Source organism: Prionailurus viverrinus, chromosome B1 (assembly GCF_022837055.1).
Source record: "Prionailurus viverrinus isolate Anna chromosome B1, UM_Priviv_1.0, whole genome shotgun sequence".
NCBI lineage: Eukaryota > Metazoa > Chordata > Mammalia > Carnivora > Felidae > Prionailurus > Prionailurus viverrinus.
In genome coordinates, this window is record NC_062564.1 from 139782326 (window position 1) to 139800014 (window position 17689).

The 17689-nt window shown below is 37.8% G+C and overlaps 1 protein-coding gene across 3 annotated transcripts in view; it reads left to right on the top strand.

The window, feature by feature from the left end:
- Positions 1–17689, top strand: part of PRKG2 (protein kinase cGMP-dependent 2) — a 105265-nt gene that overhangs the window by 52345 nt on the left and 35231 nt on the right. For all 3 annotated transcript variants that reach the window (XM_047856397.1, XM_047856398.1, XM_047856399.1), the window contains 7 exons: positions 189–283; positions 3797–3865; positions 8815–8913; positions 10326–10479; positions 12451–12587; positions 14937–15026; positions 17334–17475. In XM_047856397.1, the coding sequence (XP_047712353.1) occupies positions 189–283; positions 3797–3865; positions 8815–8913; positions 10326–10479; positions 12451–12587; positions 14937–15026; positions 17334–17475 (786 nt within the window). The remainder of the gene's footprint in view (positions 1–188; positions 284–3796; positions 3866–8814; positions 8914–10325; positions 10480–12450; positions 12588–14936; positions 15027–17333; positions 17476–17689) is intronic.

The following is a 17689-nucleotide window of genomic DNA, read 5'->3' on the forward strand; positions in this document are numbered from 1 at the left end:
GTCCCTCCAAGTGAATTGCCTGTAGTAAGATCGTCCTAAGTGTCGCAAAGTTAGAGCAAAGGCTCTTCTATTTCCTTCTTTCAGTCAAGTTTATATAGATTTGGAGGGTCTGGTTGAATGAATACATGCTCAGATTTTCTTTTTTTTCCCCCTTCTCTTTATCTTTTTAATTGTTTAACATCATGTAGGTAAAAGTCACCCAGAGCACAGAGGGCCACGATCAGCCACAACTGATAAAAACACTGCAGAAAGGAGAATACTTTGGAGAAAAAGCTCTTATCAGGTGAATCCACAAAGTCTATACCATACTTAAATAATTCTTTTGTGGTTTTGCATGTGTAATTACTCATTCAGAGTTGTCAAATTGAGCTGCCAAATTAATGTCAGCAAATATCCAGGAATTAAGAAAAAAAATAAATTGAATTCTGAAAAAATTCATTCTCATGCAGGAAATAAGTACACTAACTGCACAGAAAAGAAATGGGAAAGGCTTAAATTTGCTAGTGAAAATAAAATTGGTATCCCATTAGAATCTTTAGTTTAAAAGAGAGTCATAGAGGGGCGCCTGGGTGGCTCAGTTGGTTAAGTGTCCGATTTAGGCTCAGGTCGTGATCTCATGGTTTGTGAGTTTGAGCCCCATGTTGGGGTCTGTGCTGACAACTAGGAGCCTGGAACCTGCTTTGGATTCTGTGTCTTTGTCTCTCTGTGCCCTTCCCCTGCTCACGCTCTGTCTCTGTCTCTCTCAAAAATAAACATTAAAAAAAAGTTAAAAATTTAGTCAGAGGGATTAAAGACATGAGAATTACAGTTTTTTTAAGAATGAATTTTTATATTTCCAGGGTTTGAAATGTTGCTGTTCCCCCTTTAAAAATTATCAAATAATAACTTTCCATGTTTTTTGTGCTTTTAAATTACTATGTTAAAAGCAATATTTTCTTAAAGATTTTTATCAGCTCATTTTGCAAGTTTTAGAAACAATCAAAATAGTGTGTAGGAAACTTCTACCTGACCCTTAGGCCTTTGGAAGTATGAGTTTATCTACTGTTGATCTAACTTATGGAAGAAATATTTATAAAGATAAATCAAATGTCTCAGGAGATGCTATGTACTTCCTGGAATTCAGAAAACAACTTCAAGTCTAAAAACACCACATTTAAAAAAAATATAAATCACTTTGTAAAAGATCAAATTAGAGTTTTGAGCAATACTGTTTGGAGTTACATATGTTTTTAAATGAATACTTGAAATTAGTTAAGACATCCCTTAAACTTTATATTATTCCTAAATGGTTGTTATTTCAAATGTATGCTTATAGAAAATGAGTATTATTTCTGTTCATTTTCTTCCTTTTTAATTTTTGTCATGAAGTCCTAGTTCTGCTGATTTGTTTGTCATGATAATATTAAGTACAGAGCAAAGAAAACATGTTCATAAATTACTACAAGACAAATTTGATTATTTAAAAATTATAAAGCTCTTATTTTCAAAGGAAAAATACATAAACTTAGTAAGTTAAATTATGACTACTTTGTAAACATTTTAAAAATGGAATTTAAATGCAAGTAAAATTTTTTCTTTCTCGTTTTCTAGCTAGTAATTAACTTGTTTCAATAACATGGAAATTGTCCTTTGTAAAATTTTTTTGTTTGTGACTGAATACAGATACATTCATGTAATATAATTATGTAATTTTATTATTCAAAACTTCAGTGTATTTGTTTTTAACACTACTAGATTACTTTTTTCATACCTCCCAGTGAAACAATTAAAGTTTGAAAGTGCAGAGAACTTTATAAATGTACTACAGAGTCAAAATAGCTGTTGAAAGGAAGTATATTGTCTGATTTTGCCGGATCTGCAATGATTTACTCTGTATGTCACAGCTAGCCAACTACAGTGTTTTCCACTGAGAAACATGGGAATTCATGTTTACTACAGATACCCAACTCCCTAGGCATTTGAAAGCATGAAGCTAAAATCAGTGAACAGGAGCACTGAATACAAATGCTTCTACATTTTTGTGCATTTTTATGCTATCAGTTTTTAGGGCCACTGACTGTGGCTCTATATTCCTTATATTCTGTATATTTCCATGACTTGACATTAAATAGTCCCAGGAGTTCTTTCAGCATTTTATGTACAACAGTAAATCCATGGCACTTACACAGTTATTATGAAAGAAACATGTGTATTTATAAACACCTAGTATTTATAAAGTGTTTGCAGAGAATATTCCTAGTCAGTCTTGACACTCACAAGTGAAAGGGAGGCCGCATCATTCCTTTTTTTGAACTCACAAATCAAATTGGCTCATATCCTAGATCATATGTGTATGTATATGTACATATATATGTACAAGTATATATGTATATGTACATATACGTATATATGTGTATATAGATAGATAAATAGATAGATATAGATGTCTCCACACATACACATTGAGTAGCGACTGCTCAGCTCCCAACTCAAAGGCTCATCAACCCGGAATGTTTTTGCTGATGTCTTCTGGCAAGGACCCTGTAGACACGTCAGGAGCTGTGTGTTATGTCAGAAGGACTCCGGATGTCACCTATGTGAATAAGGGACTTCTTTGGAATGAGAGATGGGCCACCAAAGTTTTCCTGTCCTATCACCAAAGGAAGATGAAGGAACTGTATATACTTTGTGGTGTACATGTTTGATGAAGTCACTTAGAGCAGGCCCAATATGTTTGTTCCTCCCAGTTACCTTAAATGAATCTCACAGCACTGGGTACCATATGGGGGTACCATTTTTCAGTGTCTTATTTTGTAACTAGTAGAGGGAGGAAACTCATATAAATAAAGGTCTCTAAAGAAATACTTTACCTAATGCTTGGCCTACGGTATTCATTAGGTAATTGAACTTGCCGTCACTAGATCATATGCTGTAATTCATTGAATCTAGGATATCAATTTTGAGAGGCACCATTATATAATGTACCTCTGAGAAAGAAAGACAATGCTATTGATTACATTATGATTCATCATCAATTGTAGGACATGCTCTGATTTCAGAGATTCTAGTGAAAAATGTACATCTTAGGCTTTATGCAATTAAAGTATCTTAGTGTTTACTTAATCATTGGGTGATACGGCACTAAAACCACTTTCTTTGGGTTTTATTCTTTTTTTAAGTTTATTTATTTTGAGAGAGGGTGAGAGAGAGAGAGAGAGCAAGTTGGGGGAGGGTCAGAGAGAGAGACTCTCAAGCAGGCTCCCTGCTGTCAGCATGGATTCTGATGCGGGGCTGGATGCAGGGCTGGAACTCATGAACCCTGAGATCATGACCTGAGCCGAAATGAAGAGTTGGACACTCAACCAACTGAGCCACTGGTTGCCCCTGGGTTTTATTCTTGATTGGCTTTTTTATTGTATATTGATTACTTGAATGTTTTTCCAATAAATTTGTTTAATTAGTTAATTTCAGGTTTGGGCTGCTTATTAATTAGCAATTTCCATTTGATCAGAGGAGAGTTATTTTATTTTGCTGACACAAAGCACAGAATGAGATTCCATATGCATTTGTAGTCACCAATTCCTCTCTATTCCTGGTGCAATTTGCCTTCTTCTCTGAATTCCTTATTGAGATAACCTTTATTGGGACACATTTCAAATGCTTTTTTGGAAAGGGGTGGAGTATGTTATGATTAAAAAAAGCAGTCTTTGGAAGGTTTAAATGATGGTGTTTCATAAAAAAAGTAGCAGGTCCTCTAATAAAAATGGATGTGTAATTTCTAACCGTAGAAAATTGACTTTCCTGGTTTTGTCTGCAGTGAGGATGTCAGATCAGCTAACATCATCGCCGAAGAAAATGATGTCGCATGCCTGGTTATAGATCGAGAGTGAGTATGCGGATACTGTCTGGGGAGGCAGGCTATTGCCACCTTTGAAGACTTGGCCTTCTGTTACTCCGAGGGCCCATCTGTCTTCTCATTCATCAGCACTTAGAAATGCTGGCCAATCCTCAGCTGCGAGTATATTCTATTAAAATTCATGGGGAGGAACTGGGCCTTCTGATCTGAATCTGTCTGTGGCAGTGGCAGATGCTGGCAGGCTAAATATTTTGTGTGCAAAGTTTGTACATAAATATCAGCAATAGACCGATTTAAATTCTGCATCTTCCAGAGAAATAAGCTTATTAGTACTCTTACGGATTTTCTCCCATACGATATAGTGAACCATTCCATAATTTATTTCTAAAATGCTGTAAGCAGTCAAAAAATTTTTTTTGAACAAAACCTCTGTCTCGGACATGATGTAAAATACTCATTATTAGCTATACATATATTTCCAGAGAAGGTTTAATTTAACATTTGTAGTAACTTGCAAGTGACGGGTGTTAATATTAATTTCTAAATGTCTCAGGTTATTTTTCAGAAAAAAGTCTTACTTTGTGTCCTTCACTCACTTCAGATCATATTTGAATCTGGCTCTTTGAATCTCTCACTAATGAGTTGAATATTGATCAGTTATCCAGATATCGTAAAAGGAAATGCAAATATACCAAAGCTAGGCCATTGTCTAAGAAAACTCATAGTAAAGGGCACGTGGGTGGCTCAGTGGGTTGGGCTTCAGACTTTGGCTTAAGTCATGATCTCCCAGTTTGTGGGTTCGAGCCCCACATCGGGCTCTGTGCTGACAGCTCAGAACCTGGAGCCTGCTTCCAATTCTGTGTATCCTCTCTCTCTGCCCCTACTCCGCTCTTGCTTAGTCTCTCTCTCTCTCTCTCTCTCTCTCTCTCTCTCTCTCTCAAAAATAAATAAACATAAAAGAAATTAAAAAAAGAAAACTCATAGTAAAGTCAAAGAAATAGGGTATACCCATATGAAATATTAGCAAAAAATAGTAAAATGAAGAAGTATCACAAGGGAGTATGTAGTTGATTGAACATAACATTCATTGAATCAGGGGTTTAGAACTGTAATGAACTTTAGAACACTTTTTAAAATGTTTATTTATTTTTGAGAGAGAGAGAGCAAGGGAGGGGCAGAGAGGGAAGGAGACGGAGGTCCCCAAGTGGGCTCTGTGCTGAAAGCTGAGAGCCTGATGCGGGGCTCGAACTCACGAAACCGTGAGATCATGACCTGAGACATAGCAGACACTTAACTGACGGAGTCACCCCGGTGCCCCAGAACGTTAGAACATTTAAAAAAATCTTCTTATTGTGGAAAGTTTCACACGTATTAAAAAGCAGACAGGATGGTATTATGAACCCCATAATGCAAGTCCAGAAATTATCAGTGAATGCCTTATCTGGATCCCTTTGCCACCCTCTCTCTGCCTTCTCCATACTATTTTCAAACAAATTGCCAACATAAAATGATTTCATCTATAAATTTTAGCAGCATTTCTAAAGGATAAATGTTATTTATAAGACATGACCACAATAACATTAACATACCTAAAAAGCTAGCAATATTCCTTTTTTATTTATTATTTTTAAACGAGGCATAATCAACACATATTTAGGTGTACAACATAGTGCTTGAATATATGTATATATTGCAAAATGACCACCACAGTAAGTCTAGTTAACATCCATCACCACAGATAGAACAATAATCCTTAATATCACTGAATTATTTTAATCTCTGTTTTATGGATAAGAAAAGAAGTCCCAGATCGGTAAAGGGTTGCCCAAGTGATGCTGTCCTGTGTTGGACCAGGAGCTACTGACCGGGTGTCCTGACTTCCTTTCGGAGTTCTTTCCACTGTGCCATTTGGCTCCCATAGCATGTATTCAGAAAGAGGGGAAATCACGACGTGGTAAAGTGGGCAAGGTTTAATTTTGTTAAGTGTGGACATGGGGCTTAAAAATTAATAGGCAAATAGGAAATATAGAAATCACTCCAGGTGAAGTAAAACTTAGAAACGAAGGCATAGGGCTAGAAAGTGCACAATAGGTTCAGATAAAGGTAATCTTTGGGTGCCAGGTCAGAAATGGAAAATACATGAGTATGGTCCTGCTAATGCATTGTTTCGTATATGAGTTCATTAAAAATATATGCATGCACTGAATAGCATTAGCTGTGTGGTAGAATCTTATAAATTGCTCTGAAATGCTAGGACTAAAAATACGAGAGAAAGGAAGAATTCCTTTCCTTTTTCTTCATTGTAATCACACAAGCAAATGTTTATACAATGTCTCATATATTCATAATCGCTGAAAAGGATGCAATTATGTTGTAGAGTTAATATATTATTTGGAAGTTTATAATTTTAAAATGTTCAACTTACGTGTTGATTCTCTAATAAACAAAGTATTGTATTAGGCTTGATGAGACTTAAAAAGTTACATGCATTTCTTCTATCAGTGAGAGAAGCTGAGTCTCAGCTGTAACTGGGTTGACCTACATCCTGGATTTCCTGGACAGTTCCGGTTGGCCCAGCGTATTTGTTATTGGCACCACCTTTCAGTCAGAAAAGTATTCAGTCTGAATCGAAAATGATACGATCCTGGTAGCTATGACTAGTAGACTAAGTTAAGATCCCATGATAATTTTCCCATAGTACCTTATCTACACTTATATCATCATTCACATTTTATTGAATTGCTTTATTTAACATCTGTCATCTCACTGTTCTATAAACTTCATGAGTCCGGAAACACTGACTTGTTCACTGCTGTTGCAGTGCCAGCAAATGACATAGTCCTTGGCAGACGGCAAGTGCTCCACATGTTGGCTGAATAAAGGACACCATCCTTGCAATGAAATACAGTGACTGAAAGCCTTTGGCTCTTTATTTCTTCTTTCCTAATGCGTTCTTTCAAAAATGCTTAGAATGAATACACTGCAAGGAGGAGAGTTCAAGTTTTCCTATTTTTAGGTATAATGAAATGTGCAAAATGGCAGTATCTCTAAATATGTGGAAAGTGTTATTTGTGACATCTTCATCATTCTTTGGTTGTTGGCAAAGATCTCAAGGAGCTGATTATGTCAGAATGAACCATCAGTACCATCAAAATGATTATAGGCTGTTTGTCACAGCTAGAATGTTATAGCTGTTTACATTTACTTTAACTCTAAGTTGTGGATAATTTCTCGGAGCCTGTGATACCAGTATCAACTATCTTTAAAAAAATGAGATTTGTTTACGATACTTTAATTAGTTTAACAGGAAGCAAAATAATGGTGATGTATAGAATAAATAAAAGCAAAACAAAGTGAGGTGCCTGGGTGGCTCGGTCGGTTGAATGTCTGACTTCGGCTCAGGTTGTGATATCACGAACCACGAAATTGAGCCCTGCATCAGGTTCTGTGCTGACAGCTCAGAGCCTGGAGCCTGCTTCAGATTCTGTGTCTCCCTCTCTCTGCCCCTCCCCTGCTCACGCTCTCTCTCTGTCTCTCTCTCTCTCTCTCTCTCTGTCTCTATCTCTCTTTCAAGAGTAAACATTAATTTTTTTTAAAAAGCAAAACAAAGTACAAGAAGTATTTCCCTTTTGCTTGCAAATTTCACCCGTTGAATATTTGAAATTTCGTGGCAGTGCTGTCTGTTTCTCACTATTCTATCAGTCCATGGAGCAGGATAGAAAAGAGTGGAGAGTAGATCTGGAAAGAAAAATGGAAAATACCAGCACAGTATATAAGATATACTTAATCATGTGAATGTATATTGGGGTCAGTTCAACTTGGGGAGAGGTCTTCAGGGCTAGGAAAGCAATAAATGGCAACAGTACAGTAATGAGATGGCTCTGGTTTATTAGTTTTAGTTGTGTTGAGGTAAATTTTCATTCCTTTAATTTTTTATGCCCAAGTGCTTAAGATTTACCAAGAAGATTAAAGCATAGTTTCTAGAAGGATACTATATTGCAGTAGTTAAGAGAAGCACCCTAAAAAGTCACAAATCAAGGTAGATTGTCGAGGGTAAGGGCGGAGAAACATTGAAAAGATAATCGAGAAAATATATTTCACTGGTGAGGAAGGAGATTCTTTATTTTTCACGTGCAGTGCTTTGTATGAGTTCCCGCAGACAGTTTGGTGGGGATGGGGAAAGTAGATGGGGCAAGGTCAAGTCTGATCTGTGAAGGGCGAGAGAGGGCAAGGGAAGATATTGGCGGGGCCTCAGAAAACTACCAATATAAAGTAAAACATGTAGATTTAATTATGGAGGAATGTGAAATGAGGAGCATTATCGAGGGAAAAGAAAAGATAAATTTTTCCCTTGATTTTTAAAATAAGTAGCTTGGGGCGCCTGGGTGGCGCAGTCGATTAAGCGTCCGACTTCAGCCAGGTCACGATCTCGCGGTCCGTGAGTTCGAGCCCCGCGTTGGGCTCTGGGCTGATGGCTCGGAGCCTGGAGCCTGTTTCCGATTCTGTGTCTCCCTCTCTCTCTGCCCCTCCCCCGTTCATGCTCTGTCTCTCTCTGTCCCAAAAAAATAAATAAACGTGAAAAAAAAATAAAATAAAAAATAAAATAAAATAAAATAAAATAAGTAGCTTAATTTGATGAAGCAAAGTTAGGAAAATCTGCAATCCATGTAACCTGTTGACTCAGTAAACAGATTATGTAGACTACTTCCTGTCCACTGTCCTCTGGGGGGGGGGGAAAATTGCTGGTAAACCTGAACCACAAGACAGAAAACTCCAGAAATATTTTCTCTTTTCTTTGTTTTCATAAACTCACAGGATAAATTATATAACTTCTCCATTTATGGCAACTTTAATGTAATGTAAATTATTGAAATTATTGAGAAACCATTTACAAAGCCGTGAATAACCATACAAATGGTCTTTTATGAGCTTGAGAAAATGTCGGGTTACAATAATAACTGTTTATTTTATTCACTTAGGACATTCAACCAAACAGTCGGGACTTTTGAAGAACTCCAAAAATACCTTGAAGGGTATGTGGCAAACCTAAACCGTGATGATGAGAAAAGACATGCAAAGTAAGTGGAGGAATGTTTTCCTAAGCCTCATAGGACTTCCAGCAGTAGATGAAAGAGCACAGGAGTGTGATTCGCCATGTACTAATAACTTTCTGTGTGCCATCACTAGAAAATTTGGGGGGGTTCTTTTAAATTGATCTTCTACAAAGAGGATGCTACTTAACACTACTAGTGTAGATATTATTTTAGTCTGCAAGTAGTCAGCTTTGAGTAGTAATGTTAGGGAGACATTTCCTGATAGGCGGCCTTGGGATGGGAGTCTATGTCTGATGACTTAGCTCAAAAGGAGATTAATTCAGAAATGGAAATGGAAACCACACAAGAATGCCAACGGACTAGTATAAGCCATTCATTCTGATTCCAGGTAGACAGCTGGGGTAGCATCAGAATTATTTCAGAATATAAAGGAGTTATTGCCCAGGGGTGTGTGTGTGTGTGTGTGTGTGTGTGTGTGTACAGGAAGGAGTTGGGTAACAATAATAGTAATAATAACGATAATAATGATATGGTAATATTGATGAAGAATTTTGTGCTTAATAGAAAAACTACTTTGTAAAATTAAAATTTGAAAATCCTTTACATTTTATAGAGTAAATACTTAAGAATATATTCACTTAAGAAGCTGGAGTCAAAAGTTCTAGAAAACTAACATTTGAAGTAAATGAGAACATTCAATCAGAACCTCAGGATTTTTTTGCTATGTGGTGTTTTTTTGTTTCTGTTTTTGTTTTGTTTTGTTTTTGTTTGTTTCCTTTTGGCAAGGAATGTATTTGCAGTTTTTATGTCAAAGGCCTTTTGTAGTAAGAACAATTTATGAATATATAATCCAGAGCAGTAAACCTTAATTAAAAGAGAAAAATGAGTATTTCCAAATAATGATACTTAGCTACAAAGTAGGAATGTATTTTTCATGTTTGACTAAGCAGTTATTCTGGTTCATCCATGGAAAGCTTCGAAACCTGACAAAAATAGCAAAACACAGCAAAGATTCTCAGCGTGGCATTCTCCTGTATGTGTAGCAAAGGAATGGCTCACTGGTTTTATTTCCTCTCGTTGATTCTTCAGAAACAACAACAACAACAACAACAACAACAACAACAACAGATTTATTGAGATATACTTTAAATACTACACAATTCAGCTCTTTTTACCTCTCATTGATTCAGTTTGACATTTGTCTATTAATGTGTGTGTGTGTGTGTGTGCGTGCAAGTTTTTTGTTTGTATGTTCTATTGTTTTTCTCCCCAGACATAACTGAATCTGATCCTCTACAAGTTGAGACAGCTTTTGTAGCAAGCATGGGTAGTGATTACTGGCAGAAATAATACTATTGTTAAGAGTGGGATTTAGGTGTGGCATGACCCTGGCCTGACTAAAGGAGTGTATGCAAAGTTTCGCTTTTCTTATGCAGGAGATCCATGTCTAACTGGAAGCTGTCCAAAGCACTCTCTCTGGAGATGATTCAGCTGAAGGAGAAGGTGGCCAGATTTTCCTCATCATCCCCATTCCAGAACCTTGAGATTATTGCAACACTGGGCGTTGGTGGGTTCGGAAGAGTTGAGCTTGTAAGGGGTTTACGTTTCAAGCATCTGAGAGAAGCCTTTTGACTTTTTTTGTTTTATATTCCAGGGTATCTTGGAGGAATATATGAATTGTTATTGCTATCTTAAATGTTGCTTTGAGCTGAAATTGAGAAAGTAATTTTTCACTCTGTGTGTTGTATAGTAGCAGGTCTGTGCTAATAAGTAACTTGTAATCATATAGGTCATATTTCAAGCTTCTTGCATCACATCCTTTTGTGATTTTTTTTTTCTTGATTATAATTTTTGGAGAATGTACCAAGTAAGCATTCCCAGAGGCTATAAAACATTAAAAATGTATTTTCTAACAGCAAAATGTATACACACACACACACACACACACACACACATGACCCGTTAACTATATACTAAAGAAAAGAAGAATGTGTCCAGGGGAAGTGCTATAGAAATAAAATCTTTAATATTATAGTTTACACAACTCTACCGCCATGTCTGTATTTGGCTTTCATTATCTTATTTTGGGATTGCTCAAGATTTTCCATCAGAAAAGAAGAAAAGAAGATGAATTTAAAGAAATATTTAAAGAGCAGCCTTCTGTAGTGGTGATCAGGACACCTGGGAACTTATCCTGATTTGGGCTATATTTTCCACATCACCACCTCTCTGAGCTTTATAACTGGCTTCCAAGGAGTAACAGAGTGGTATTGTCAGATCAAGTGCTCTGAGGAAACTGTAGAATGGAGATCTGTGACCTTGGGTACAGATGGCTCTGAACCCTTGGCAATTACCAAGTCCTTCTTCGTCCAGCAGATTTTTCACGATTCACTGTACATTAACCTCCGGGAACCAGGCTGACACCTTCATCTGCTGGATGGCCCTAGACATGAGCAGATCTGAAATGCTGCCAGGAGACCTGGATAGTACACTTCATACCCAGTCAGTACTTCCTCTCTGATGGGTGAGGGGGAGAGAAACTATTTCTTAATAAGCCAAAGAATATTTGGCTTTTTTTTTTATGCCATACGGAGAGACAAGGGCACTATCCATCTGCGGTGGTATTTTTCACCGAAGATCCTGGCAAAAGGATTGAGTTAACAATCCTGAGATCTGTTTTTTTTTTAATATAGTTAGATGATAATAATTGAAACAATAATTCCACTAATTGAATGACCCAATAACAAGCAATAGTTGAAACAATAATTCCACCACTGATTTAAAAGTCCTAGGCAGCACCAGCGGCAAATGTGTGCAAAGTATGGGGTGCAGCCATTTCTGCACAGTTTCGTTTCTTGTCAAATATAGTCTGCTTACGGAGTCTTAAGCCTATCTGAATAAACATCTCTTAAATTTTTTTTATTTCCTTTCAAGGGAAAATTTTGTTTGTCCATCTAAAGCAGCAGGCTTCAAAAGAACTCCCTGCACCGATGGAAATGTCCTATCCCTCTGCTATCCGGAGGGTAGTGACTAGCTGGATGTGGCTGGCAAGCTTTTGAAATGTGCCTAGTGCAACTGAGGAACTGGATTTCTAGTTTTAATTAATTTTGCATTAAATAACCCCACGCGACTACTTGCTGTTGTATTGGATAGCACAGATATGGGTTTTGATTGAATACGTTTTGTTTGGAAAATCAAAGAAGTGAATCTTCAGACAGAACAATTCTTGGCAGTTCTGGTCAACGTTTTTTAGATCACACACTCAAAAGTGAATAGATTTCTAACCATTAAATCTAAGTAGAGGGTTTTTTTTTTTTCTTGTGTTAATGCAAAGATTTTAGGACCATGTTCCAGATACGTGAACTCTTCTGGAAATTACAATGAAAGGGAAGGGTATACACCTGAATAAAACTTAGTGCCCCGAGGGATGAGTGGTTGAAAGGTCACATACCATTTAAATATGAAAGAACTTTAACTCTCACTGGTTACTATTGTTTTATATAGACGTTACAAATCTTTCCTACTAAGTTAGTTTTGACGGATCTTTCTCTTCTTACTTAGGTTAAAGTGAAAAATGAGAATGTGGCTTTTGCTATGAAGTGTATAAGGAAGAAGCACATCGTTGACACTAAGCAACAGGAGCACGTTTACTCAGAAAAGAGGATTCTAGAAGAGTTGTGTTCTCCCTTCATCGTGAAGTAAGTGAGCATTTGGCCCCCGGAATTTGGACTGTAGGCTCTTTTGAATGTTTTCATGCAAGAGAACAGAAGAGGGAGAGAAGACCCCACTCTGAATTCTCCATCCTTGTCACAGCAACAACACACAAAATGTTAGAACTTTGAGGTTTGGAGTCAGGAGTTTGGATTTTTTTTTTTTAATTTTTTTTTCAACGTTTATTTATTTTAGGGACAGAGAGAGACAGAGCATGAACGGGGGAGGGGCAGAGAGAGAGGGAGACACAGAATCGGAAACAGGCTCCAGGCTCTGAGCCATCAGCCCAGAGCCTGACGCGGGGCTCGAACTCACAGACTGCAAGATCGTGACCTGGCTGAAGCCGGACACCCAACCGACTGCGCCACCCAGGCGCCCCTGGATTTTTTTATTCTTAAGTAAATCTCAGGAAAATTGAGTGTGTGTGTGTGTGTGTGTGTGTGTGTGTGTGTGTGTGAATATAAAATTATTGTGGAATAATTTCAACTGATTATTTAATCCATACCTACGGCAGAACTTAGGAAGCAAAGAATTCACATGAAGCCCTCAGAGGACATGCTGTTGCTGAATTTCTGCAAGAGGTAGCATTTGGGCAAATGGAGGCTGCCAGTGAGCAACAGAGCGCAGTCCTAGCAATGCCTGGATGCTGAAAGATCCATCTCCTAATAGTCACTGTTCTTTCTGTGGTTATGCCCAGAGTTTAGAAGAGATATGTTATTCTAGACCACAGCTCTCTTTACTTGTGATTCATCAGTTGGTGGTGTAGACCAGTCAAGACATTTATTTTCATACATGTCCTGACCTCAGAGTGTAGCTTTAGTGATTCCTGGGTGATATAAAGTGCCCTTATAACGAATAGAATTTATGTCTTTTGATCAAATGTCTTGAGAGAATCTTCCTGCCTACCCGTATTCCCACACCCATTTTCTTTCAAGGTAAAAAGGTTTGAACCCAGGCAATGCTGGCAATAGAGTCATCCAATTATTTTTTATGTTAACTATGTTTCCAGAATGCCCCCCCCCTTTGATCAATAATTCATTAACAAACTATCGTGAACAGCTTTGGGGCATGGATTCGATTTTATTCCTGTTCTCATTTCTAGCTCTTTGTAGAATGCCTGGCATATAGTAGGGCAATAATAACATAATAATCAATGTTAATAACACTTATTCAGAAATTAACATGTGCTAGACACTCTTCTTAGCAAACTATGTGGTTATATATATATATATATATATATATATATCTCACATACATAATATGTGGGATATATATATTTAAAATATTTTTATTTATTTTATATATTATGTATGCAGATATATAACCTACGTTAAATTAATATATAATTAATTTATAATCAAATGAATGTACATATATTCATCTGACCTTTATGATATGAGGTAAACGTAATGGTTGTCCTCAAGAGCAGTAAGAAAGCTGGGTTGCACAACTAATAAATGGTGGGTCAGGGATTCAGACCTAGGCATCTTGGATCCAGAGCCAACACTGAACCACTTTATTAGATTGCTTCTGCTGTCTGCACATGATCTGGCCACTAAGCCTTCACCCACTATTGAAATATGGCACCCTACCCAGGTCCCACATCAGGATTGAGGCTGTCGTTCCTACACCGTCTGGGAGTGGCGCCAACTGAGGACTCTAGCTCTAGCTCAGTCCTTTCCTGGCCATTGCTTTAAGGTAGAGAGAGCCACCTTGCCCAAGATTCTACTCTGTCTCCAGATACATCCTGCATCCAATAATGGCAGAGCTCCTTGAGGCTGAGGCTTTTGTTGAAATAAGAAACTAGAATAGCCCAAGTCTCCTGCTGCCCAAGTGTGTCTTATTCCTCCCCCGTGGATGTTGTTCCCAAGTACACTTCCCATTAAACTTACTGCTTACAGGTCTCTGTCTCACAGTCTAGTTTTTGAGACCAACCAGAGGACATAAGAGACATAAGACATGGGCATGAAGGCAGCTCATAAGGAGACATATGCAGAGGTCTCTGGGCTTCTGGAGAAAAGACAGACTGTATTTGGTAGGTGGGATGATGAGCTTGGTCTTGAGGAAGGGATAACACTATTTCAGTGAAACTGAGATGAAGAAGGTTACTCTGTGTGGAGAGGGAGGGCAGTCTGAAGAAAGGGGTTAACATGTGCAAAACAACACAAGAAGAAAGATCAAGGAGGATTTGGAGGGAAGTCCAATGTAGCTGTAGGATGTTTGGAATGAGATGAGCACCAGTGTTCTAAATGTTATTGGTGATGTTCTTAAGCAACTTTAAAAAACTTTAAAAAATAGATTTTTAACGATAACCATGTTTTTATGTGTCTTCACAGATTATATCGTACTTTCAAGGACAATAAGTATGTGTACATGCTTCTGGAGGCCTGCTTAGGTGGGGAGCTATGGAGTATATTAAGGGACAGGTAATGGAAAAGGATTATAAACAATAACCTGTGTTCTCACATCTGATCTAAGGGATGATCTACTTTATTCATGATCTACATCTGATCTACTTTATTCATGATCATTTAAAGAGATAGAAAGTCATTACGAAATGGTTCTAAGAAAATATTATGACTTGATAAAATAGTAGTGGGGGTATTTTCTTAGCTAACATTATAATTATGCAATAGACACCCTGTAAGGCAGTCACTGTCATTTCCATATTAGGGATCGAAGAATCCCAGGCTTCCACAGGGTGTGAACTCTCCACAATCACATGGTTAGTGTGAGGCAGGGTGGCTATAAGCCAAAATGTTACTGATTCTGAATCTCTCCCAGGGAAATGAAGAAAGGGGGTGGGGAACATGAAGCCCCCACTAAAAGCAGAGTAAGATTCCTGCGAAGATTCAGTTTTACAGAAGGGGTGATTCCTGCATAATTGAAACCACACATATTTATTGAGTACCACCAATGGGGCAAGGCTCCATTGTGGACATTTTCTAGACAATGCAGACTTTTCTAACCAGAAGGATAAAAACTATAAACTTTTTCTCCAATAAAGTTTAGATTTTATTTGGGGAGATAACATAATGTGAAGTTTTAAAATGTTCCATTATTGCTTTTAAAGTTTATGTATTAATTTTGAGAGAGAGAGCACATACACGCATGCACAGGCAGGAGGGGGGCAGAGAGAGAGGGAGAGAGAATATCCCAAACAGGCTCTGCACTGCCAGCACAGAGCCTGATGCGGGGCTCGATCTCGCAAACCGCAAGATCAGGACCCAAGCCGAGATCAAGAGTCTGAGGCTTAACTGACTGTGCCACCCAGGTGCCCCAAAACATTTTATTATTTAGTGTGTACACTACATATGACAGAAGAGTTGGCAATTTGTAATTAAATGCCAAATGAGTGTTGACAATTGTAAGCTCAGAGGAGAGGAAAGATATAAAAATGTGATGACAAAGGAAAGACTGGAACTAAACTCTAAAGGTAAACAAAATTTGGGAAGGCAGAGGGGAAGGAAAACCAATGTAAAATACGACAGGAAGGCAGAAATAGAATTATGTCTCTTTGTGGATAATTTGGAGCAGAATTATCCCAGCAAAAAGGGATGAGAAGGTAGTTTGCATGAGATTGTGGAGGTTAATTCCAGGCCACACATTTGGACAGGTATTACTTGGGCCTGTGGGTCTTAACTCTGGCTTCTTGTTACAATCAAGTGGAGAGCTTTACAAAGTCACAATGCTGGTCCTTACTGCCAGAGGTTATGATTTGCTTCATCTTGGATGGAGTCCAGTAAATGATTTTTAACTGTCTCTCAGATAATTCTAATGTGCATTTATAGTGGAGAATTACAGACCTAGGTAATAGGAGACCTTTGAGTATCTGAGAAGAGATAGATGTGTTTGTGTTAGGAACATATTTTTGGATGGATCCCAATGGGGAAAACCTGGAAGGGTGCAAAGACTTGTGCATGATACCTACAAAAACATTTGCGTCCTCCATCATTGCTTCCACGGGCAAATCTGCTTAGGAAGGGAGTTGCTACTATCTGTTAGTCACTGTGTCTGATTCTCAAAACAAACCGTGTTAAGTAGTAAACCCATTTGACAGAAAGGGACCTGAAGCTAGGACAGTCAGTCACACAACTTGCCTGAGGACATGGTGATGGAAGACGCAGGGAGTCAAAACCAGTTTCTCTTATTCCAAAGCCACACCCTTCTCTTACTGCGTGCAGCAAATCACTGACACATTTTAATAACTAAGTGTGTAAACCCACGTATAGTGCTGCCACAGGGCAACTCTAATATCAATGAGCTACACTAAACAGGAAAGAGTTACGACCCTGTTTCTACATGGGTTATTGTTACGTGCTATACCAACAGGAAATGAAAATGATCACTTGAGTCATTTTTAAGTCAAGCAATAAATTACAGAAATCTGCTTTAAGCTGCCCGTTAAAGTAGTTGCATTTTCTCCAGAGTTTGCCAGAAATGTCTAAAAAAGGCTAATTTTTCTTACGTTTCTATTTTGTATGTTCATATATGATTACCAGAATGGTGTTTGGTTGTAGACACTTTAATTTTAACTAAGTACTTCTCGCTTGCACCAAGTATCCCCCTAAATTTCTTTAGTGTAATTCATTGGTGGTACAAAATGCTACTCAGTGTTGATACCCTACAAAGCATTCATGTTGTATACATTTACCAAAGCAATAATTGACATGTAGAATAGATAATAGATATGTGTGTCTAGAGCATTAAGAGGGAAAATGATTTCATTGCAGAGGCAGCTTTGATGAGCCCACCTCCAAGTTCTGCGTGGCTTGTGTGACAGAAGCATTTGATTACCTGCACCGACTAGGTATTATCTACAGAGACCTGAAACCAGAAAACTTAATTCTAGATGCTGAGGGTTATCTTAAATTGGTAAGACAAATTCTGTAACTTACAGTATCATAAGAGCTATTTTCTAAACACAGAGTTGTGTCATAATTGCAAATTTGTTTGTATTTTGGTACACTGGTTATTTTTACCATGGGGGATATGCCCTGTGGCATTGGCACCATTAACACAGAGAGAAGTGTTACAAGTACATTCTTTTTGGCTTAGAAATTTTATATTTCAACCATATTTGTGATTG